The sequence below is a fragment of the Podarcis filfolensis genome (genome assembly GCF_964270895.1).
Source record: "Podarcis filfolensis genome assembly, chromosome: 4".
In the NCBI taxonomy this organism is placed as follows: Eukaryota; Metazoa; Chordata; class Lepidosauria; order Squamata; family Lacertidae; genus Podarcis; species Podarcis filfolensis.
The window spans coordinates 41,762,296-41,788,367 of record NC_139607.1 but is presented as its reverse complement, the minus strand read 5'-3'; the positions used below and the strand labels follow the sequence as shown (position 1 = coordinate 41,788,367).

Below are 26,072 nucleotides of genomic sequence, written 5' to 3'. Positions count from 1 at the left end.
ACGTGCTAAAATAACTTCACCAGCCTTTTTCTGCATACCCAAGTGGACTGGGAAGCATCTTTGGCTATTTACATATTACCAGCTTTAAATGCAGCTAGGTCTTTCTGCCCATGGGTAACTTCCTGTGTTCTGTAGGTGGTGCTTCCTCGGTGCGACCAGTCAAAGACTCCTGGCATTTTTTCCAAAATATTCATCACTTCCACAAAGTTTACAAAAGCTGGGCTATGTCATTATAGGAAGAGATGATGGATTTGCCATTGCTGATTGTTTTGTCACTTAAGCGAGCCTCGTGAAACCTGTGCTTTGATGATTATGCATCATTTTTGAACCCCCTTTTGACTTAATGTAATTGAATTGCTGCACTGAAATCAGTTTGAAGCTAATTTAGACTATTTCTAAAATCTCTGTTGCCGTTTGCATAAATCAGTGTAAGGGCATAGTCGTAAAAAAAACCCAAAAAAACCAACCACCATCATTAGTTGGAAATTGCCACTTCTGAAATCAGAAGATTAATGCTCAGATAGAAGTCCTGGAACTACAGCAGTCAAATGGAGTTCCAATTAAAAATTAGAGCTTTGAGAGTCTGGGACTACCTGCTTGCTGAGTATCTTGCTATCTTATAGATATCGATATATATATGGAAAGTGTTATGAGTTATTGGTCATATTGAGCTTAGGATAAGTAAACTTAAAATTGAAAATAAGCAAGAGAGAGTTTTAAATTGCTTTTACTGCTCTTTAGTTTTACTAGATTAAGGTGAAATAGCTAGTGCCTTTTTCATAGCAAAGTCTGAAGTCATTTTTTGGTTACACGTCTGAGTATTTCAGCACTTTTCTATTTTAGTATCAGCGCCTCACAATCAGGTGAAGAAGTAGGGGTGGTCTTTTAGTTGCTAGCACAATATTTCCTCTATTTTCCATCACTAACATCTGTCAGGTGCAAAGCTTCAATATAAAATGCACAGAGCTTTAAAGGGCCTAGAAAGGCTATGAAGGACGGGAGCAAAAGCACTGTTATAATTTGTTAACAATGTGCCTTCTAAAACGTGCATAGACTGACAAGTGCAAGCTTGAGGATTTAACAGACCACGTGACTAAGGATAGACAATTCTGTCAGTTTAAGTTTCTAATTTTTCCAAATCTTAAATTCAGTTCTCTACATGAAAATACATCAGCATCTTATTGCAAATGCTCCCACTGCCTACATTCAAATGCATTTTTGCCCAATACACACATTTTTGCAAAGCATTTTTGTAAGCCATTTGCCCCAATATCTGCATCTTTATGCACACTTTGCACATGCATTTTTGTACACATTACCGTATTTTTCCCTCTATAACACGCAGATTTTTTCTCCTAAAAAGGAAGGGGAAATGTCTGTGCGTGTTATTGAGCGAATGTGTGGTCCCTGGAGCCAAATGGCAAAAAAAATCAGGCAAAAATCAAATCGCGCGTCTCGGAGAAGGGAAACCTGAAAAGAGGAAGTGGCTGCTTTCCTGCATTCTGCCTCAGGGTCTTACTGCCCACCCTCCTCTGTTTCCTTGCTGTGTTTGCTCAAACGGAACAAAGAGCAGGGAAAGCCCCTCCCCTCCAGGCAAGCAGAGGGGAAAGCAGAGTGTCGTCTCTGTGCTCCGGTGCTGCTGAAAACATGCAGGAGGGAGAGAGAGAGAGAGAGAGAGAGAGAGAGAGAGAGAGAGAGAGAGCTGGCTGGCTTGGGTGGGTAGGTGAGGGAAAACTTTTGCCTTCCTTTCCTCCCTCCCGTTATACCCCTCTCCTGCATTCTTAGCCAGCTGCTTCTCTGCACACCCCTCTCGTGCTCCTTGTCCATTCTGTATTTTTCCTTCCTTCCCCACTTAAAATGTGGTTAAAAAGCATGGATCCACATGGATCCTCAGGATCTTTGCATTGGGTCACCCCAAATTCACCATCAGAGCACATAGCATGTCCATGGCTACAGCCTGCCCCCCCCAAAATCACACACCCACTGTTGCCTGGGGCTGCAATGGTGCAAAAACGTGGTTACAAAGCATGGATCCACAGGGATTCTCAGGATTTTTGCATTGGGTCACCCCAAATTCACCATCAGATCACATGTCTGTGGCCACAGCATGAAGCACAAAAATGATACATCCACTGTTTCATTCAGAATGTTTTTTCCCTTGTTTTCCTCCTCTAAAAACGATGTGCGTGTTATGGTCAGGTGCGTGTTATCGAGCGAAAAATACGGTACTTGGCTGGAGAATGGCATAACAAAATCTGGAGAGGTGTGAATTTCAAAGGATGACTGTGTTTTAGTTCACATGTTGCTTTGGAAAGTGTGAATTGGGTAGATTGGCCTTTAAATGTGAACTGGATCAAATTTCTCTAGCATTTGTATACACAGAACATGCTTTGTGTGCAGAAGATCCCAGCTTCCATTCCTGGTGTCCCCAGGTAGGACTGAAGGTGACTCATCAGATGAAGCTGGAGAGCCACTATTCCACAATGCTGAACTGTATCCACAAAATGGATGACACAATTCAGTTTTATTCAATACTAAATCAACCACAAATGCCAGCCACAACAGAAAATAATTACCAAGCAGTGATGGCATCTTCATTTGGAAGTGAGAGCTGGACCTTTCTTGCCAACCCAGGCCAGTGGCGTAGCGTGGGTTGTCAGCACCCGGGGCAAGGCAAGTAATTTGCGCCCCCCAACCCGGTAGGGGCAGAGAGCTGCGAGTGCGAGCGCACGCCCCCCAGATGTTGCGCCCGGTGCGGCCGACCCCCCCTGCACCCCCCACGCTACGCCACTGACCCAGACCAAAGATTCACTAATGAAAGTTAAGACTGACACTTCAGACGCCTTAGTACCATCTTGTCTGCACCAGCACATCTGGAGCTTGTTGCATTAGATGGTTTTTTTAAAATCCTCAATTAAGAGACAAGTTAGTGCTCTTAAAAATACACTTATGTACCGAAGAGCATGGGAATGGGCAGTTAAAGTACCTTACTGTTTATGAGGCGTAGAAGTTAGGGCATTCTACAGTTTCGTGTATTGTGTTCAGTTACAATGAATCTCCCATCTCTTTTAAATGCAGCCGTGGAAAGGGGGCGTAGCAAACTGGGTGTGTCTTTGTTGATTATATGGTGTTAGGTCAGGTGCCTTTAAGTAGATCAGGTGCCTTTAAGTAGATCAAGTAGATCATTCATGTTCTGGTGAATGACTGAATTTGTAAAAGGGTGCATTCCAGCATGGGGATTATTGTGGTATTTTTCCTGGTTATAATGCTAGTGATTGTGTCCCTGTCTCTAGCATCCCTTTTACACTGCATTGCCTGTTACCTTAGGCAACAGTGGCTTTTTTTACCACTATACCACAATGTCATACTAAATTTAATTTGCCCCAGTGGTCATAGTGCAGCTAAACAGATGTCATTGGACATCTCACCACCCGCATCCTTCATACACATGTGCATTTCCATTCTCCCATGAAAATGGTGAGAAAGAATTGTATGCCAGGATAAAAGGTAAAGGGACCCCTGACCATTAGGTCCAGTCGTGGCCGACTCTGGGGTTGCGGTGCTCATCTCGCTTTATTGGCCGAGGGAGCCGGCGTACAGCTTCCGGGTCATGTGGCCAGCATGACTAAGCCGCTTCTGGTGAACCAGAGCAGCCCACGGAAACGCCATTTACCTTCCCGCCAGAGCGGTACCTATTTATCTACTTGCACTTTGACATGCTTTCGAACTGCTAGGTTGGCAGGAGCAGGGACCGAGCAACGGGAGCTCACCCAGTCGCGGGGATTCGAACCACCGACCTTCTGATCGGCAAATCCTAGGCTCTGTGGTTTAACCCACAGCGCCACCTATGTCCCAATATGCCAGGATACTGCCCCAAAATATGTCCCATGGTTTGCCAGGTTATCAAGATTGCAAATGGATTTTTCCTGGAAGCAGTTAACATGGAAATCAGTGTTAAACTCCCATTGGATTTCCCTTGATTTCCAAAACTGGCTTTTATGCCCTGTGAAAAATCACATAAATCTGGGGGGGGGGGGGGTCAGATAAGGAAACACTGGGGAAATGGACGAAAGTACTGCTTGAATGCAGCCTTAAAATAAACACTGAAAGGCTTTGTTTTGTTTTTGAACCTAGAATACAGATGCTCACAGTTCATTCTAGAATATTTTGATGTGCAATTGCTGGAGTTTAAAAAACACTTTCTGCTCTGCTGGCTGGAAAGAAACCAGGAAGGTCTGTTTTTTAAAAAACCACACCCAAATACTGATGCTATGCAACCCAGAATGATTCCCTTGCAAAGGTTAATAGGTTTGTGTCTGCTGCTTTGGGCTACCCAGCTCCAAAAGATAAGGAGCAATTTCAACTTATTTTTCCTGCTAGATGGCTGACTGAGGTCATTTGGAGCCTGTGCAAGGTTAGCTTACCGCAGGTGTAATAAAGCCCAAAGCACTTATCAAAGTGGAAAGAGAGTTGAAGTCTCTCAAAATCAGTGCTCCTTTTAAGAGAGTCCTGGCATAATCTGGGGCGACAGCTAACCTCAGTGAAGGGTGGTGAGAGTTAGACAACTCTGCATACCACTTTAAACAGTCATGGCTTCCCCAAAAGAATTCTGGGAGCTGTAGTTTGTTAAGGGTGCTGAGGGTTGTCAGGCAACCCCTATTCCCTGCACAGGGCTACATTGTCCAGTTGCCTATGAATAAGAATTGATTTTCAAACTGGTCTGGAATTGTAGCTGTTGAAAGTGGTATCATAGTGCTTTAAATGTCTGGTGTGAATGGGACCTCAGTTTGCATCTATACATATAAATTAACATGTGGAACCTTATGCGCCAGACCATTGGTCCATCTGGCAAAGTATTGCGTACACTGACAGGAAACAGCTCAGTTGGGATTATTTCCACAGGTCTACCTGGGTTTGCTGGGGATTAAACTTGGCAAAGCTCTACCACTGAGCTATGCCCCCCCCGCTCCCCTAACAGTTTTATATGCAAATACTATGCAAGTCTGTGCCCTCATTTTCTGGCAGTAAAGTGGCTGTCACCCTACTGAACACATAAAATTCATGACCAATGTGATGGGGGTGAAAACTCTTCCTCGTTCTCAATTTCCCTCAAGATGACTCAACTCACATGTTAATACAATGAAAGGACCCCCCCCCCCAAGATGCTCATTTATAATAGTGATGTTATTATTCACTCTTTTTCGCTCTTTGGATGGATGTTAGAAGGAGGCGCTTGTGGATATAATATTCATATGAATTAGCCCTGTTGAAGAATCCTACCTTAGTAATTCATATGGGGTTGTTCTTTAAGAATGTTAGAATGATTTCAGGGCTGTTCTCATCAATCCCAGAACATTTGTATCATTCTTACAATTCTTGTAATCTACATACTAATTCAGAAAGGGCCTTAATGAAATTTGAATAGGCTAAATGAAAATGTCAAGGGCTACAATCCTATAGGTATTTAACTGGGAGTAAGCCTTGCTGAATACAGTGGGATTTGTCTCTGAGTAAATACGATAGGCTTGAGCTGCAAAACTAGGCAGAAGCAGATGGGTGGAGCCAGTATGTTAATTTCCCACAGGTGGATTGCTGTTGGTTACTGGGAGGGAAGGGATAAATGGCAAGTTGGTGGGAAGGTTGACAAAGTGCAAATGCAGAAGTGCCAAATTGGCTCCACTGGTAATTTTGTGCCACACTGAACTCCCCATCACCACATCCCTCCTTGTCTCAGCAGCAACCCGCTTACTGGGAAGATAAGTGTACTGTCTCCACCCCACCTGGTGAGACACTTCTGCAACTGGTGCAATGCAGTCCTATTCATGTTTGCTTGGAAGTCCTATCTAGCTCCATAAGATTTACTTTACAGCATCCTTGAAACACTGTGCATAGTCTTAATTATGAAAATCATGTACGCATTGCTGCTTGAGCTGATTTGATCCACCATAGAACTATAAAGAACTCTTTTTGAATGTTCAGATAAGTTTGGGGGCAGATCAGTGGTCTACTCCAACCTTCTTAAACTTTTGAGATAATGTTTGCTGCTCCATTTATACGTTAAACCAAAGCATATTTATGTGTGAATAAATTCACTGATATTGAAGATCAATGAAACTTACTTCTAAGTAAGTGCATTTAGGATCTAAGTCTTGTTCTTTAGCCCCCTCTTCCCATATTTCCACATGTTTTCATTAATTGCACTTATCATTGTCATTAGTCTTAATGGGTGCCTTGAAAGTTTATTTGATAAGAACTTGGAAGATCTCTATAACTCATTAGTGAATAATAAAACTCAGTCATTCAACACAAGCTTCATCTATGCATGGATACAGCAATTTGCTATTCCTCTGAAACAGGCTGATTATTACTTATGTCTTTCATGTGGTACGCTTATATGTAATGAAGGATAAATGGGTCAATAATTTCCCTGGCCAAAGTAGGAAAATGTACCCATGTAAAAACTGGTGCATTTCACCACCTTGTTAAAAAATATAGTCATCATGAAAATACACCAGCATTTCAGTGTAAATCTCTCCTAATATGCACATTATTGTTTGCAATTTTGCCTAATATATATTTTTGCAAAGCATATTTTCCCCAATATAATGCATTTTAATGTGTTATTTTCACTAATATCTTTATGCACACTTTACATTAGTATATGCATTTTTGTAACAGGAACATCTAGGGAGCCACATTTCCTCTACACCTGCTTTACGCCTATGTATCTTGGCCACTGATGGAAAAGCTGCTTTTGGGTCTCTGGGGCTTGCTGTGAAAAGAGGTACCATCCCACAACATATTCCACCGAGCTAAGAGGCACTTTTGTCTCTTTATCTCTAAAAACTTACAGTTGCAATATATTTTAAAGAAACCAGCTAGTTTATTTTCAGCACCAGGCATATAGAAAATCCTCCATTTTAGCCTCTAGCTGTAATAAATTGGTTTGACACGGAATAAGATTGCGATCGCTGCATTTGAATACAGTATAGTCTGAAAAGCACATGACAATGTCTGACAAAAGTGAAAAAGCTTCTAGTAGCACACTTAAGTCAAAGTTGCACATACTCTAATTAGTATACAGTGGTACCTCGGGTTACAGATGCTTCAGGTTACAGACACTTCAGGTTACAGACTCCGCTAACCCAGAAATAGTACCCCAGGTTAAGAACAGAATGACATAAGAACAGAAATCGTTCAGTGGCGGTATGGCGACAGCGGGAGGCCCCATTAGCTAAAGTGGTACCTCAGGTTAAGAACATTTGCAGGTTAAGAACGGACCTCCGGAACGAATTAAGTTCTTAGCCTGAGGTACCACTGTATAAGGAAACTATAGGAACCAACTGAAGGTGAAGATGGACATAATTGATTACTGTATTAAAATAAAAGGTGGACACATAATTGGACATACATTTACAGACACAGCAGCACATTTGGAATTTAACATAGTGTGACACTAAAGAGAAACAAATAGGACTTTTTTTTCAGTTGCGATAGCCAAATTGTCTTTAGATCTGAGTCCAGGGGATTTGGGGGACACAATCTAACTTGCGTGTACTGAAACCCTGGTGTTGAAAGTTACAAGGAGAAATCCAAACCCCTGGCCAACAGCAGTGGGGCTTAGTGGAATGATGGAGGGCCAGCTCAGGATGTTTTGCTGCTAGATGCAAAACACGTCCTTCATTGTGTGCTCACCACCCATCCACCCACCTTTGAACATTTGAAAGTCATCAGGTTCAGGAATGCTTCAACAGTCTAATCCGGAGGTTGCGAGTGAGGCTTTGCTAGTCCAAACAGGATTGCAGTTGACTTACCAACCTTAACTTACACCTGAGTAGCATGGGAATGACTGAGCAAAGAGCACTTTGCTAGCCCTTTAAGAACTACACTGCTCTGCTTTTCCAGGTTATCAAGCTCTGCGGTCCTTATTACATAAAATATGACACCGTTACTGCAAATATCAGCATCTTTTTCCACTTCAAACAAGGAGCAACATGGCAGAGCTTTGTTCGCTGTTACAGAAGAAAATACAACATTGAAAAAATAAACAGCTTCAGAAAACAGTAGTACAAAGAGCAGCAAATACTTGCAATCTGTGTGCTTCCTCTTCTACTCCATCCTCCCCTTTCCAGGTTGCAGTCTTTCAAATGGATCTTAGCAACAGAAAATGCCTGCATTGACCCTTCATGCATTTCTCCCAAAAATAATTCTAGCATGAATATAAATAAGTACTTTTGTAGTGAGGGAAACAAATTGAGGCCTACTATTAGCTGAACCACAAACAACTGTGAGGAAAAGAAATGAAGGCCTACTATTAGCTAATGTTTCAACAGAGACTCAACTGTTTTGCCCAAGCCTGCAATGGAGTTCAGGCTTGCATGTTGAGCATGCTGCTTTGTGGTAGATAGATGTGGGCAATTTACAACCATCAGGAGCAACACAGCAACACCTGCTTTGTCAGGAAGATTTTGGGCATCACATGGCAGGACAGAGTCTCAAACAAAGATGTGCTGTCCCAAACCCACATTCCCAGCTTGTTTGCACTCCTGTCTTAGTGGCTTCTACGCTGGCTGGGTCAAGTCCACAGAATGGAAGATGGCAGGATCCCCAAGTTACACACTCTAAAGGGAGCTGGCTTCAAGCACCAAGCCCATTGGCAGACTAGCTCTGTGTTACAAAGATGTCTTCAAAAGTGACTTGGAAACTGGCAACATTAACCCTGCCATATAGGAATTCCTTGCAGATGACCACAATGCCTGAAGAGACTCAGTTGGGTCACATATCCACAGCAGTGATCACTGGGAAGAGCACAGAAAGAAGAAACACCATGGTATACCTTCATCAGCACAACCAGATGCCTTCATCCGCTCCAGCTTCAATTAAACATGTCTCTCCCATATCGGTCCCTGCAGCCACAGCAGAAACTGTAACTCTCCAGTGGTTTGACATCGTCCCCAAAGGCACACTCTTCAAATGTCTCCTGAGACAGATGGATGCCAACCCCCAAAGTTCCCATTGTGAAACATCAACCTACCATAGTGGCCTATCCATGTAAATTAAATAATGACCAGCCATCCACCATGATGCTGTCAGAAATGAAATAACTGTTCCCACTCAATAGCCCTCAAATGTTGTTTCACTCCTCTTCATGGCAGGATCGGCCACAAAGAGAAACGGTTTCTGGGCTTAAAACCAAGTGGTGATCCAATAATAGATGCATCAACTAAACTGCAATTTCAGGTGCATATTGACCAAGAAGAGTGTAGATACAGGGAGGGGAAACCAGATGTTGCTGGGATTTAGCTATCTTTGACCAGGCTAGCTAGGGCTACTGGGAGTGTGAATCCAGCAATATATGAAGGACCAGAGAGGTTCTCGGATTAAATTTATAATTCAGTGTTATGGTTCTTAATAAGAAGTTCAATATATCATAAGTTTCAACAGGAAAGAAAATAGCTCACATTCGGTGACTGGTCCTTTCCTTATAAATGCTCTAGTGTCCCTGATTAAGGTTTTCTCTTTTAATATTACTGCTTACCAGTGTCCCCAAAGGAATACTATTTTCTTGTGAATCATAGCAGGCTTTCAGTTTTCACATGAATCACAGCAGGGCTAGGGCACCTAATAGCTGTGACTAGCTCTGGGAAAGTGTTTCCCATATTATATATTATTTTGCTTTCCACATTCTTTGTTAAACTCTGGCTCCTTAATGGTAAATTAATACAGACCAACTAAAGTAATTTGAGTAAGTGTACATTAATATCACTAAATCAAAGGAGGATTTGGCAATGTAAGTTGAGTTCTTGGGGCTGGGGAGATGTGTGGAATCCAAACATGAGAGATCTCCTGGCAGTTTTCTAACTTCATTTTCATTCCTAGCGTCTTTTTCTTCTTCCTGCTCTTCTTCTTCCTTTTTGAGGGGGACAGATTCAAAACAAAAATAGACTTGCCTGGAGGGGGGGCTGTCTTGTTTGCTGACCAACCACCGTGGCTTTGCCTGCGATACAGTGATACAGAGTTAATTAAGTAAAGCTTTTTTAATTAAAAAAAAAACATAGTTCACTTCAAAACAGGTTTGTTCTTAAGGAACTTTTGACAGGGTTGTTGCTACCTCTCTTGAATGGGGGTGAGCTTGCCACACCCCACTTCCTTTAGGGCAGGCATAGGCAAACTCAGCCCTCCATATGTTTTGGGACTACAACTCCCATGATCCCTAGCTAACAGGACCAGTGGTCAGGGATGATGGGCATTGTAGTCCCAAAAAAATCTGGAGGGCCGAGTTTTCCTATGCCTGCTTTAGGGGATACCTTGAGTGGTTTATCCCATGTGAAGAGCAGTGTGGACAATCTGATTGGGCCCAGTCAGAATGGGGTGGTTGCCAGGCTTCTCAAAAGGCTGCACCCTAGACTCGCCTTTCTTTGTTTCAGTGACCTTTATAGTGTGGATTTTCCTAGCTGCCTTTCTGGGGCTGAGCAGGAATTTGAAGGAGAGTCCTGATTGACTTTAAAATCCCTACATGCCATTTTGAAATACAGGCTCTGAGGTTACATTTTTGAGGGGTCTTGCTTTCCAGGGATCAGAAGAAAAATGTGTTGCCATTTCCCGGTGATGGACAGCTGCTTGTCTGTGCTGATGCACTTGGGTAGTTGCTCTAAAGACTATTGAATATTATTACATCAAGTACAGACTATTTATTAAAGCTTAGTCAAGGCTTTGATTTCAATCCATGGCTGTTATTGTGCCGCAGTGCAAATGGGAAGAGCCAGTGCATGATATATTCCCCAGGCAAGACAATTTTTGAAGTTCCAGATGGATGACACATTAATTAACTTCGTTTTCTTCATCTTCTCAACTGAGAAGTATACCTTTTCTTCCCTTAGAACATTCAGCTGCAATTCGAAAGCAGCCAGCTGCAAATAATACCATGAAAAACTGTGGCTTAGGTGTTTCATGGTGTGACTGATGTTGCGCTTTCTATTCCAGATGGAAGTCTGCAGTCTCATTTCTCTGATTTGCCCTATACTGTGATATGCTATTAAGTACAGGATAAGGCTAGGCCATAGCCAGGGGAAATGAACACTACTGGACTGAGTATATTTATAGCCCCTTTCTTTGAAATCTCCTACCCGCTTGAAGATCTGTGTGGTGGACATTCATTTGGTATAGCTTTTCATTGAATCATTGATCACAAAGACCACAGGACTCTTGGATTTATACTGCCCCCAAAGAGCAGGACTAGCCATGCATGTGCCTTTGACTTAGACACCCATCACATGCCATAACACAGAGAAAGTGCCAGGATGTCTCATCTAATATAGATACAAGAAACATTAGCAGGAGGATTCGCTGTGATTCATCCCAAGGTTCAAGGAAGTACACATTTCATGTTGAAAAAGTTACATATTTAGCAGGAAATGGTGTGCAAATTGATGCTAGCAGAATACAGGTTATCTCAATATACCACAAGGATTTTCAGAAATGTCGAATTTTGTGGGAATCTTTCTCAAGAAAAACTTGCAGTGAACATAGGGTACAAAATTTGGTCAAGGAATTTGAAAAGCTGACGCAACTAATAACAATAACAACATTTAATGCGCTGAAATGTTTTTATGAAGGACAACCCAAAATGTCAACAGGTGCCCTGGGGGGGGGGGAGCAGATAGAATGTGGGACGTTGAAAGAGGAAACTTGCCTAATTTGCACTCCTGAAACAATACATGAACTGAAATGCAGTTATCCCTCAAAATTCACACTTTTCTTAATTTTGTGATACACATCTCCACCCCTGAAAATGTGTACAAATATATCATGGGGAAGTGTGCAAATTAGGCAAAATTGCAAACCAAATGTGTACATTGGGAGAAAGCCACACTAAAATACTGGCATGTTCTTGTGATGACTTAAAAAATGCATACTGGTGCACAAATGCGATGAACTAAAGTTAAGATTTGAGAAAGTGGGAGTGATCAGAATGGACCGATTTATCCTTCCCTTGACAACGTGCTCAGAAAAAGAAGTTTTTGCTTCATTTTTTTGCTGCACTAAAATGTTGTGTCTTCATCTATGAAAGGCCAGTTGTCAAAGGAACTGCCCATAAACTTCTGGTTTCTTTTGATAACAAGAGAGCTGGCAGGCATTTCTCTTAGTTTCCAGAGACTCTGTTTTCCAACTTCAGCAATATGGAGTATAAAACAGGAGAAAGATCTGGTAGCAGGCGACACAATATCCAGAACATTTGACAGCACTCCTGGAGAAAATTATGACAAAATTGACTTTTCATCAACTTGAAAAAGAAAAGGCATGCAGGCACAATATATATAAAAAGGAAATGGAAAGAATTTGCAGAAGCCACAGCAAATGGCATCATCCAACAGCAAGTAAATGAAAGGTAGCTTGCTAGCCAGGTTACTACATACAGTACCTGCCTCATATTTTAAATTTAAAACAGCACTGTCTGTAATTGATGGGAAATTGTTCCAAGGTGATAGGCTGGGAGTGCCCCAAATGGCATGCTTCAGAGAACACATGAGGGACATCTGGACATTGAAAATTGTAACACCAGAGCCAACAATGTGCTGCAGTGGTCTGAATGAATCTGCATATTGGGCAGATGGTAAAAAGGTGACCCATGCCAGAAATGCCAGCCTAGGCCCATGTGGATAAACAGTGACAAATTAGAGGCATGTACAAACTGAGTGGTGACATCTTTATGCACTCTGGCAAATATTACCTGTAGGTTTAAAAAGCAGCAGAGAGTCTTGTGGCACCTTAAAAGACTAAGAGATTTATGGCGACATTAGCTTTCATGGACTGGACAATGCTTCATCAGATGAATGAAGTGTTATCATCAGTTGGAAAAGATATCACTAGAGGGACTCGGAAACTACAACTAATCCACACTGCAGCAGCTAGACTGATGACTGGGAGTAGCCGCTAGGACCATATAACACCAGTTCTAAAGGACCTTCACTGGCTCCCAGTATGTTTCTGAGCATGATTCAAAGTGTTGGTGCTGACCCTAAAGCCCTAAATGGCCTTGGCCCAGTATGCCTGAAGGAGCATCTCCCATAGTTTAGCCCAGACACTGAAGTCCTTCTCCGGGGGTCTTCTGGTGGTTCCCTCACTGAGAGAAGTGAAGTTGCAGGGAACCAGGCAAAGGGCCTCATTGGTGCCCTCCTGTGGAATGCCCTTCCATTAGGTGTCAAGGAGATAAAGAACTACACAACTTTTAGAAGACATATGAAGGCAGCCCTGCATCAGGCAGTTTTTAATGTGTGATGTTTTATTGCATTTTTATATATTGGAAGCTGCCCAGAGTAGTTGGGGAAACGCAGCCAGATGGGCAGGGTATATTTATTAGACCCAAGTGAAGCAGAACGCCTCATGCAGTTTCCTCTCAAGGAACAGGGGTGAGATCTCATATGACTGAGATCGTACTACAGGCTTGGGTTGCCTCCAAAAGGTTGCCTCTGAACTCTTCATCTTCAGCATCCCAGCAACTCACCCTTTGAGCCATGCAGGCTTTGCCAGTTGCCATTCAGGGCTGAATGGGAATTTCTTTACTACACTCTGATTGGCTTTGGCCATACTCGCCCCTGCCCGTGCACCATACTTCTCTGAATTCAGTTGGATTGTGGTGGGTTTGGGTTTTGATCTGGCTGCATGGTGTGGGCGGGTAAGTGGTTTTAGACACTGCTTCTCAAGCTATTTGATGTGACGGACCGGCATCCCCCCCCCCCGTGTGCCCACCCAACCCTCTGTGTCCCACCCAACCCGGGCTGTGGTGGAGTCACTGCAGACTGGAAGCCAATGGCAGATCCTCCAAGTGTCCCTATTTTCCAGGGATGTCCCTGATTTAGAGAAGCTGTCCCAGTTTCTGTTTTGTTCCTGGAATGTCCTACTTTTCCTTAGTTTGTCCCTGTTTTCATTGGGGAAATGTTGGAGTGTATGGAGTTATTTGACCCCCGAGCTGTCTGAAGGCAATCCTGTATAGGGATGTTTTATGTTTTATTATATTTTTATATACGTTGGAAGCTTCCCAGAGTGGCTGTGGCAACCTAGTAAGATGTGTGGGGTATAAATAGTAAAATGATCATTATGGAATGGGACGTCCCTATTTTCATCAAATAAATGGTTGGAGGGTATCAGCACCAGTCCATGGACTGCCACTTTGAGTACCACTTAATTACAGCATGGTCAACAACTTGAGGCATGTTAGATTGTTGACTGGCTTATGGGACCTCTTGGCCTGGTGCTTTCAGGGCCTGGCATATGCCACCTGCTGAGAACTGAGCAATGTGGAGGGTGGCACACTCCTGGCTTCCCTTTACGGGAAGAGCATAGTTGCCTCCCGTCATGCCACCTTGAGTACTGGAGATCAGCCCTTAGCTGCAGTCAGGAGTTTTTCTGCTTGCCTGGGTGGGTATTCTCTGTCTGCATTTGTTGTGTGAGATTGTCTCAATATCTTCCTTGTTATGCTTCTATAAACATAACCTTTTAACCAGTGCTTTTCTTCTAAAAAAATACCGGTGCTGTTACAGCATACCGTTGAGTATCCCCAGAAAAAAAGCACTGCTTTTACCAATTCCTGTTCTCAATTCAGGGTTCAGGGTGTGAGGCAAGGAGTCCTCAAACCTATTTCCATGTTCCATAAACACATGGATGCAACAAAAATAACTGAAAAACTCTGGTAGGAGTCCTCACCACCAGGGCACGAGGTGCCTTTTCTCAATTGATAGGACCCCAGCTAAGGTATTTCACATCCTTTGCCCAAGGCATGCTTGCTACATGGTTGAAAACCCCTGGGCAGCATCCTCTGTCTTGGTCCCCCACATCCCACCCTCAGGCACTTGCCTCTTTCTTTCTTTTGTCTTATGCAGAATACAAATTAGCAAATGAAATGGAGACCTCTTTCTTTTCTCTCCATTTCTAGTTAAGCTTGCTGTGTGTGGTAGTTATAGCATATTTCTTTAGAACTACACTGTGTAACAATGTCAGGAGAGAAAAGCCACTCTGAAATGTTAAAAGGACTACAGTGTGCCAAAAATGTGCCAAGTGAATATCTGTTCTGTAGGAGGGCGAGGGGGGAATTAATTGGTAGCCTGTTTCTCAAACAGGTTTTTGTGACACCCCGTCTCTATTCCACACACGATGTGTGCATAATATTTTATGACTGGAGCACTGCATAGATTTACATAATGTGTTTTTAAGCGAAAGAGCTGCCGAGGCACTGATGACAATACCTTGCGATTATATCTTCTCTTGCTGTCAATTATTCTTAAAGCATTCCAATGCGTGAAGCTTTAGGTCAATATAATGAATTTCAAAGTGACAACCAGGTACGAAGAAGCATTATCGCTGCGGGGGGCTTAGAAAAAGGGAGTATTTTTCCTTTTGCCCTTTTCCTCCTCCTAAAAAGGAATGTTCCTCTAATCGTCATTTTCTCTTAGGAGAGTCCTTTATGCACATTTAATGTGGAATCACGATGGAAATCTTTACAAGTCCATGGGCTCTCATCTTCCACTTTGGTGGATAACGATGAAGGGAGGAGGAACTTGAGTTTAATTTTTAATAAGACACGAACACAATGAAACGAGAAGCTAGAGGCGAGAGTTGCTTACAAGTATTTGATAAGATAGATTTTAGTCTCATCATGTACAGTGGCAGTAAATGTCACTTGGTGTGTATTTTCCCCAGGATTTTATTGTACACACACATATTTGACTCTATTAACAGGAAACATGGTGCTTAGTTGTTTTCAGCTTAAGAATAATTTTATTTATTCATACACTCTCAGAAACCACATAGGTGTGCTATGCGAACATGAATACAGAAGCTCAGAGAAAGGAAGATGAATTTCCTTGGGGCATGCTACTTCATATATATCTGACAAGGTCAATGCATTGCATTTCTAAGTGACAATTTAGTGGGTTCATGTGTGTATTTGGGGTTTTTAATAGTGTTATGAGTTGGGAGGGGCGTAGGCTGTATGCTGAGACCCTTCTAATGCTTGCCCCCCCCCCTAATTCTTAGAATAGCCAAGCTAGCTTCCTGGTGAGTTGATGGGCCATGAAGGGGAGCAAAGGAAGGGGCTCTGTGAGAGACAGCAAATGGGTGGGGCCCCCTCCTTGACTTCATGGATAGTTATAAGGACAAAGTCAGAGTTGAGAGTAGAGAGTTTGGAGTGGTGTGAGCTAGAAGCAAAGCAACAAGCTGGGAGCGGAGAGAGATAGAGTCTTGTTTGATTTCTGTTTGAATCCAAGTTTGTGGCTTATGAGGGAAGCAAGACCCCCTTAGGATGTTAATGCTGTGAACCCCTGCATTGTAGGCTAAGGTTATAAAGGTAAAGGTAAAGGTACCCCTGCCCGTACGGGCCAGTCTTGACAGACTCTAGGGTTGTGCGCTCATCTCACTCTATAGGCCGGAAGCCAGCGCTGTCCGCAGACACTTCCGGGTCACGTGGCCAGCGTGACGAAGCTGCTCTGGCGAACCGGCACCAGAGCAGCACACGGAACGCCGTTTACCTTCCCGCTAGACAGCGGTACCTATTTATCTACTTGCACTTCATTGAGCTTTCGAACTGCTAGGTGGGCAGGAGCTGGGACCGAACGACGGGAGCTCACCCCACCACGGGGATTCGAACCGCCGACCATGCGATCGGCAAGTCCTAGGCGCTGAGGTTTTACCCACAGCACCACCCGCGTCCCTAGGCTAAGGTTATATATGTGTGTAAATAAACCATATATCATAAAGACACCACAGTCTCTGCTGTACTGCATTCTGAAGAAACACAAACCCTGGGTAAGAGCCAAGAACCCCTGCACCGCTCAGAGGGATGGCATGCAACAATATTATTTAAGCTGCATGATACAAATTACTTCATTGGCATTTTAAATTCAGTTTATATTGTGTGTGTTTCTTACACAGAAACCCAGCGTTGATAGGGGCCTTGTATTCCAACCTCCTGCTTGATGCAAGAAACCTGAATCAAGAACAGCCTGAGCAGCCTCTTCCTGAACCTCACCAAAGAGAAGTCCACTCTTGCTCAGGTAATTGTTTCCATTGTTGAACTATGCTCACTGCTAAAATTTCTCCCAAATTTCAAGTAAACTCTACCCTCCTGTAATTCTAATAAATCTAGCCCTAGACTACAGAGATCAAGCCTTTGTAGGACATTATTTCAAGTATTTGAAGAGTGCTTTCATGCACATCCTCATTCTTTTTTTTCCTCCAGGCTTAGCATACTCAGTATACTTGAGCCTCTCTGTTCTCCTCCTCCTCCAAAACTGTTCTAATTTTGTCACATCCTTCTTAAAGTGCAGTGGCCAGAACTCGACACAAGACACAGGACTCTAGCTAATGCAGAATAAAGTGGTTCCATTACAGTACTTCCCATGACTTGAAAACTGCATCTAAAATTGCACTAGCCTATCTTTTTACAGCTACAAGACACTGCTGATTCATGTTCAGCTTGTGACTGAATGCAATCCCAAGATCCCTTTCACATATACTACTGTCAAGCCAGGTATACAAGGTGTACAACAGCTCTGTTTGTGGGCCAAAAAGCAATGTGAACTGGAGTGATGCTCCCAGAGTCTAAGCACTTTTCCAACACTGTTTTCCAACCAGCTGTCAAGCCATCTGATGCTGTTATCAGCTAGCCCTCATTTAAGTTGCTAGTTAACCAAAATATCATAGGCAATTTGGGCAAATGCTCTGATAAAATGAAGAAAAATAACATCCACAGCATTCCCACAATCCCAAGTGAGTAACTTGATAAAAAAGAGAGAGAAACCATTTGCCTTGTAGGGCTTCTTCATTGACAAATCCACGCTGGCTTCTCCCAAATCACTGCCTTGTTATCAATATACAGTGGTACCTCGCAAGACGAATGCCTCGGAAGACGAAAAACTCGCAAGACGAAAGAGTTTTTCGTTTTTTGAGTTGCTTCGCAAGACGATTTTCCCTATGGGCTTGCTTCACAAGACGAAAACGTCTTGCGAGTTTGTTTCCGTTTTCTTAAAACCGCTTGAAGAGGTGCAGTTGCGACTGACCGTGCTTCGCAAGACGAAAAGACTCGCGGAACGAATTAATTTCGTCTTGCGAGGCACCACTGTACTTGCATATGGAAAGCTTCATAATCTGTTTTGGTATCTTCCCTGTATTGACTGCCCTGTATTTTCCTGGATCTTCCTTTCAGGAGATTGGGACATTTCTGCTGTCTGCAGTCCTGGGACCCTCTGCTCATTCTCCAGGCGTCTTTATACATGATAGGCTGTGGTTTTGAGAACATATCTCTGGGGAATTATTTTTGAAATGAAAACAACAATAACATGCCTTAAATCAGAGGTTGTCAATGTGATCCCCTCCATGCATTTGTTCAACTCCATCTCCCATAAGCCCATCCAGCATGGGATGACGGGAATTGTAATCCTACAACACCTGGAGTTGTAGACCAATACATTGGCTACCACTACCTATACTAAAGTTCTCAGGTATTATTAAACATAGGAAGCTGCTCTATACAAAGTCAGATGAGTGGATACCTAGCTCAATATTGTCTACACTGATTGGCAGCTGCCTTCCAGAGTTTCAATATCTGGGGATCCTGGGAACTGCAATTGTGGCCTTCTGAATGCAAAACATTTGCTCACCTACTAAGCAATGCTTTCAGAACAGTGGATTTAAGGCACCCCATGATTTGGCATGGGAAAAGACATTTTCAAAAAGGGTGTAAAATAGTGTCCATTTTTATGCTCAAGCGTACACCTTATGGCCTCAGTAATCACACTGCATTTTCCTAACTCAAACCCAGCATAATAGCGATGTTAACGAGAGCAGAGAAGCTGCACCTATTTATACTGTTCTCCTCCTTCTAATGTTAGGCTAAAATTATTTGTCTGATAAAAGTGCACATTCATACTGCAGAAGTTACAGTTAAATGAGTATTAACTGCCTGTTCCCTTGTGGGAGGCTTGTTTGGTATTCTCTCTACATCCCAAATTGGCAACAATCTCCATGAAAGGCACTGAGATCTTCATTCGCATGGTTTTGAGAAAGCTGAAAAGAAGCCCTCAGAGTTTAGCACGAACAACCCCTTCCCGGTTACCTCACAGAGTGTTTGGGTATCTGTGGCTGCTACGCTTCATCAAAGCAGCTTTTCATATACACCAAGAACTGACAGGAATTCTTTGCCGGGGACAGCATCCTTGCTTACCTGAATCATGAGTAGGGAGGCTGGAAATTTTTTGCAAAAATCAAACATGAATGTGAGCTCTGCAGCAGCTTGCTCATTTGCCTACCAGGTGAGCATCAGTGATCTTTATTGATACTGGTTTTCAAAATCCACACAAAATTAATGGCACTGTTTTTGAACCCAGTACTCTGTTCGTTGTCATTGTTTCAGAGTTACTGTCAGATCAGCTCTGCAAAAAATGTGTATTATTCTGAACTCTGCTCCACTGAGGTGATGCTGGTAGGCGTTAAAATTCAGTGCCATGTTTCTTATCCTGCCTTCCTACCTATAAAGCCCTCTATTACATGACAGTGGGGGGGGGGGGAGGGAGGGAGGGAGGGGTTAATGGGTGTAAGCTAGTAATGTTTAATGGTAGTAGCTTTAATAGGAAATGCATTTTAAAAGAAAGAATAATTCTCTGAGCTTTTCAGAACCATCGTTGTACAAAAAGGTGTGTCAGCTTCACTGTTGCAAAACACCAAGGAACAATCCAGCCAGCACAGTTCACCAAGGCTCTGCATCATTTTATTGTGTGTTTGTGTGGGGTGTGGGGAACGTAACCACAACCATGTACTTTGTGTCCTTCCTTTCACTACCATCAGTGAGCATCATCCTGTCCATCACGCCTGCTGGAACACACACACAAAAAATGACCAATTTAAAAAATACTGCTGTTTTCTCTGCATTTTGCAGCAATTGCCCTTGCGAACTTTTCTTCTGCATCTGGCCATTCACAGCTATGAAAAAGGATGGTTATGGGAGATGGCTGGATTTGTTATTGTGTTTCAGCGGAGTCCCTCCCCACCCACCCACAAGGATGTCTTGTTGATGATCTGTGTCATTTACACACAGACAATTGTTTTAAATCTTTTGTCTCCCCACCCCATGTAAATAAATCTGAAAGTAAAACTGCCTGGGCGCAATGGCTACTTGATGATGGCCAATGAATAACAATAGCAGGACTGCAAATAGGGGAATATATAGGGATGTAATGGCATCTGTTTTGTAGAAGCTGATCACGCCATCGTCAGGGGAATAGAAAACAGCACTGTTATTTTCATAAATCATCGTACCAGGGCTGATCATATGAATTTAACAAAATGCAAACCACAGTGGATCAAGTTTGACTAATGATATTGCAATCGAAAGATGAACAGGTACAGAGAGCAGTGGGCTACATTCCTAATCACGAGTCACTTTAAAAGGGAGAGGGCTGCTCTCTAAACAGAATTCCAGCTATTAAAAAAATTCCATTTGTATGCAGTGTGACAAGCTTTTGAACTGTGTGGTTATACACATTCCTTCATGGTGTGAAGCCATCTTGCCCTTCTCCAAGGGAGAGGGATGCAGCTCGCTGAATGCAACTACCATAGTCCATAATGAGCCAATGAACAAAGGCTGCCATGGACAGGGTCAGCCCAAGACATTTTGCTGCCTGAGGCAACGGATAAGATGGTGACCACCTCATTCCACATACAGGAGCTGAGTAGTTTAGGATGTGAAGAAAGAGCCCATGTGCCATACCCAGCCCAGTCATACAACAGAGAGGAGTGCTGGCTCGAGCCCATCATCTGCCACCTGAGGTGGTTGCCTCACTCTGCCTAATGATAGAGCCAAGCCTGGCGACTAAAAATAGCTGCCTGTGTCAACTCCTCACTCCTCTCCCCATAATGTTCAGGCAGACAGGATGTTGCTTCCTTGCAGAAGTTGCTCATCAGGAGAATGATTAAGCTGAAACAATTCAAAGGGAAAAGGTGAGAACTTGATATTGGGTTGCTGTTTCATATCTCAGAGCTTTTCATGTCTTTCCTTTCATAACAGAACAAATGTATATAAGGGATTGGGACTGTGCCGGATGGCACAGTCACTAATGGCAAGCACTCCCCTGGCCCTGACACCTGCATCAGCCAAGGCGTGCTGTGCACATACAGGCTCTATGTACATAGGTGCAGCTCATGAGCAGAACTCTGAATGTGCAGGGTTCCCAGTTGCATCAAGTATGCATGTGCATGCAGCTGTATGAAGGAAAGGGCCCATTTTCAGAGCTTTGACTACGCAAGGAGATTGGAGACAGGCCAAAATCCTGCTTCATCCCTCTACTACGTGCTCACTATATATATGAAGGAAGTCTGGCGGGCCTCTCCAAGCTGAGTGAGTGGGTGGTAAAATGGCAAAGGCAATTCACACTAGTGAAAGAATTATGGAAGTAATATTGGAATGAATGAAATGGAGGACATGCTATTAAATAGTGAAGAAAGCTGGGTCACTATCCCAACATCATCTAACCTTTGAGAATCAAATGGGCTGCTATGGGTTAAAAAATCTTATTTTTCATCCAGCTATGTTTTAATGGGCTTGTTAACATTTGACATATTTTGCATAACGTTCACATTATACCCTTGAAACCACTGATAGCGGCTGTTTTGGGGCAGCAAAAGGTAGAGAATTGGAACCCATAGCAACAGCCCAAATTTTGTCTGCATTGCAGGCAATTCAACTTCTAGTGTTATTTATAATATAGGCTGTTTCTAATTACAAAATAAACAGTAATAGGAGCTCTGGGGCTATTTTGTTGCAGTAATAAACAAAGTAATCTGCATAATATCTAGAACCTTGCCTTCAATTGAAGCCATAACCATGAAAAAGGGTTAGGCTGGTACCTTTGGTATAAACCTCAATAGAAAATGCATTAAAATAGTCTCTGACATCATCTGACTTCTCCAGCAAAGATGGGGGGGCTGAATCCACCTTATTCTTACAAGAGAGAATTCACACGAACAGAAAAAGATATAGAAGAGCATTAAAACTGAAAGGACAAAAATATAGCAGCCATTTCACTAGATTTTCATGGTATTTAAAAACCATCAGAGAAATAGTGGGAGGAACCAGCTAGGGAACCCCCAATGGAAAAAGGCTCAGGGCCAGAGAATTGATGGTGGGACGCCAATGAGTGGCCAGAGGGAGAAGACGGGGGGGGGGGGAGAGAGAAGGTGTTGGAAGCTGAAGAGGCAACAGGGTTTAGTGAGCAGGGGGAGACTGTGGCAGAAAGAAGTCCAGAATCAGGAGCAGAAGCTGAAGCAGGAAATGAGGGAGGCCAACCGGCAGAGATGAGTCTGGCTGGTGAATAAGCACAGGTTGCTTGTTGCAACAAGCTCCACTCCCCCCTGGTCTCCCAGAACCAGGAGAGACATGAAGGAGGTGGAGGAGAAGTTACATGCAGGTGCAGTCTCAGATTGCTTGGGGAAAACACTAGAAAGGAGGGGACTTAGGAACCTGGGAGAAGGCAGGGACCTTCAGTCTCAGCAACTACTTCATGGGGGCAAGACCTGCCAGAGAGGAATAGCTGTGCTCATTAGGCCTGACACTCCTGTGCAGACCCTGTTTTTGCTAATAAAGAGTTAACTCTGACTCACTCAGTGTGATTTACTGCTGCCTGTCTCCAGTCAGGATATTTGTTGTGCCTGCCATTTTTATGGCTCATGTTAACAATGGCAACATTATAAACATACATCAGGGCAAGGCTTCTAATGTATGCATGCCCCCATCACCTCTAAAGAGCATCTATTAAAAAGAAGTGCACATGGGTAAGGTATCGTTGTGTGATGGCATCACCAACCGAAGTTATGCATTTCAACATGTGCCTAGGCTTATTTCAAATTTTGAAGAGAAAATGGCTGCCGCTGCTCTCTCTTGCCTATGCACATTCATTTTTACACTGGAAAACTTGCTGGAAAATCAAGTGATTTCATGCATCAAGCATGCATGACCATCTCTGAACATCTTCAGTGGGGGGTGATGGTTTTGTTTCTGATGGATTTGGATGGTGGGGAACAAGGTGGACTGAGTGAGCTTTTAATTAGTCTAATGGGGTTTATGCTTTTCATATGCCCTTTGCCTTGAGCGTTCAGCATGGGTCAGCCTGCAAATCAAATCAAGTATGAGTCTTGGGATAATGCTTCCCTTTCCACTGTTTTCACATGCATGTCCAGTTTTCATTGAATATGTCACTTTGATATGCCCTAGTGATTATTCAGGTTAGAAACAGTTTGCCCTTGTGTAGCTGTTAGTCTATCTGATTTCAGCATTCTTACCAAGTTCACTGCTTGGTCACACACTACAGTTACATAGCATTGTCTAATTATTGCTGTTACTGAGCTTCTGAAAATATTGGTCCCATAACTTTGGTCTGGTCCTTGCTTCCATATGGCAAATTAGGAACTGCTGTGTTCTGAACTGCTGATTTAGTGCTTCTTATGCACATCTAGGATGAGCTTTCATGTTTATTTAGTGATTTTAGTTGGAAACACTGTGAAATTGATTTAGCATGAAATAAAAGGAAGGCGGGAGATAGTAACACACATACTATTTTAAAATGCTCAAGTTTTCTTGTACCATTTCTCAGCTAAGGAAAGGCAAATGAATTTGCATGTTCTTCAACTTTAGACACCCTGCTTAAAGCCAAAACTTTTTATAAATGGGTAAATGCAACAACAGGGGACGCGGGTGGCGCTGTGGGTAAAACCTCAGCGCCTAGGACTTGCCGATCGCATGGTCGGCGGTTCGAATCCCCGCAGCGGGGTGCCCTCCCGTCATTCAGTCCCAGCGCCTGCCAACCTAGCAGTTCAAAAGCACCCCCGGGTGCAAGTAGATAAATAGGGACCACTTACCAGCGGGAAGGTAAACGGCGTTCCGTGTGCTGCGCTGGCTCGCCAGATGCAGCTTGTCACGCTGGCCACGTGACCCGGAAGTGTCTGCGGACAGCGCTGGCCCCCAGCCTATAGAGTGAGATGAGCGCACAACCCTAGAGTCTGGCAAGACTGGCCCGTATGGGCAGGGGTACCTTTACCTTTAAATGCAACAACAACATAAATACAGTCATACCTCGGGTTGAAGTAGCTTTGGGATAAGTATTTTCGGGTTGCGTGCTGCAGCGACCCAGAAGTAACGGGGTGTGTTACTTCCGGGTTTCGCTGCTCATCCATGCACAGACAGTCAAAATGATGTCACATGCATGCGCAGAAGCAGTGAATTGTGACCCGTGCACGCACAGACGCACGGATGCGGGTTGCGTTCGCTTCTGGATACGAATGGGGCTCCGGAACAGATCCCATTCACATCCAGAGGTACCACTGTACTTACAAATCCCCTAAATGGTAGTGCATATGGTGTTCACCACCACTAAAAGGGAAATGTTCTGTGCCTGTCTATGAGGTAATACAGACTTTGGATATAACATAGGAGGGAGAGCAGGCACTCAAAATGAAATGTAGTTCCTCTTTTTTATCAATAGTTTATTAGGGTATTCACAGTACTACAATAAAACAGTGCAGGCCCTTGTTCCTTCCCCCTCCTGGCTCCGCTCCCTCCTCCTTCCCTCATGGCTCTTTTTGTTGTTGTTATAGCATTTTCATTTCTGATGTTCCATTGTTTGGTGTGATATCACATCCTCAAACAAGAGTTTGGATAAATGGATAAATGGATATCAGTACTCTGCTTGCGTCCCTGATGCACAACCAGCCGTGTTTTGTGTAAAATGGAAGCTTTACTTCTCATTCTATAATTTATTCTCTGGTGCAATGATTACATCAAAGACTAATACACTGCAATTATCACTACTCAGTTATGTAATACTTTCAGTGTATAAACTTCCTTGTGTTTCTGGGCCTCTATGGGTGATATATTTCTATTTAAAATGCAGGGATATTTATCATTCACTTGCTGTCCACACTTCAGAACTGTTCTTCAGGCTTCTTTCTGTTTCAGAGACATTGTATTTTCCAAGCACTGGGAGTTTCATATTGAGGAAAATAAGGATTATTCTGATTCATGGCTGTCTTGGAAGGGGGGCAGGGAGAATTTGCTCTTCCCCGAGTGGGCTATAATCCCCAAATGGGGGCCATTTATTCCTAATCTCTGCTTCCTGTTTCTTAACCAGTTACTGTTCCACAAGAAGACTACTCCTAGCTTTATCCCTATCCCACGCCCAAGAGTCTTTGGTGAGGTACTTTGTGGAAAGCTTTTGGATTGTCCAAGTAGACATTTTTTACTGGATCACTTCTAAAAGGTTAATGAGACAGGACTTACTATTGCAGAAACCATGTTTGTTCTACTTCAGCAAAACTTGGTTTTTCTATCTGCTTGATAATTTTGTCTCTGAAAATACTTTCCACCAGTTTTCCTCAAACTGACATTAAGCTAACTGTCATGAACTGGCAGGACAGTGGGGAGGAGGAAGATGATCCTGGCAAGGGATATAGCCATGACAGGCATACCTGGGCAAGCTGGTGATGGAGAAGGAGAGGTTGGTGTAGAAGGTACTCATGGGGCAACAGAGGGGATGCGGTCAGTGCACAGGAACCAGGGCCCATCACCAGAGGGGCGTGTTTTCCCAAACACAGTGGGCTCTGAGGCGTAAGAAGCAATGGGAGGCACGCTCTAGGAGGCTATGTCAGGCAAGAGCCCACAGCCCAGCTCCCTAGCTGGCCAGGTGGGGCTCACCCGGAGTAGGCTTGGAACAGGTGAGGGCCACATTCTTCATCAAGCCCAGATGCTGCAATCAGCATGCAAGGTATATAAGGGAAGCAGAGCTGAGGTGCTGTGTCTGGTCAACTTCCCACATTGGTTGGACCATGGCTTGGATGTTCCAGGGAGCTCTTGGGAACTCTGCTTGTTTGGGACTGACCTCCAGGTGCCCTGATCCTGGGATGGGCTGCAGAGGCAGGAACCTGGTTTGACTGGACTTTGCACCTGTAGGCCTACCTGCCTGCTGGACTATGCATTACCATCTGCTGTAGGATTATGTACACCAGGGAGACTTGCTGCCATATACCTGTGGTTT

General features: G+C 43.5%; 1 protein-coding gene across 4 annotated transcripts in view; it reads left to right on the top strand.

The window, feature by feature from the left end:
* Nucleotides 1-26,072, top strand: part of LOC310762005 (uncharacterized protein) — a 352,306-nt gene that overhangs the window by 108,038 nt on the left and 218,196 nt on the right. For all 4 annotated transcript variants that reach the window (XR_014547773.1, XM_083612453.1, XM_083612455.1 and 1 more), the window contains one exon: nt 16,927-17,048. Coding sequence is in view for 3 of the 4 variants with exons in the window: in XM_083612453.1 (XP_083468579.1) it covers nt 16,927-17,048 (122 nt within the window). In the remaining variant the exon portion in view is untranslated. The remainder of the gene's footprint in view (nt 1-16,926; nt 17,049-26,072) is intronic.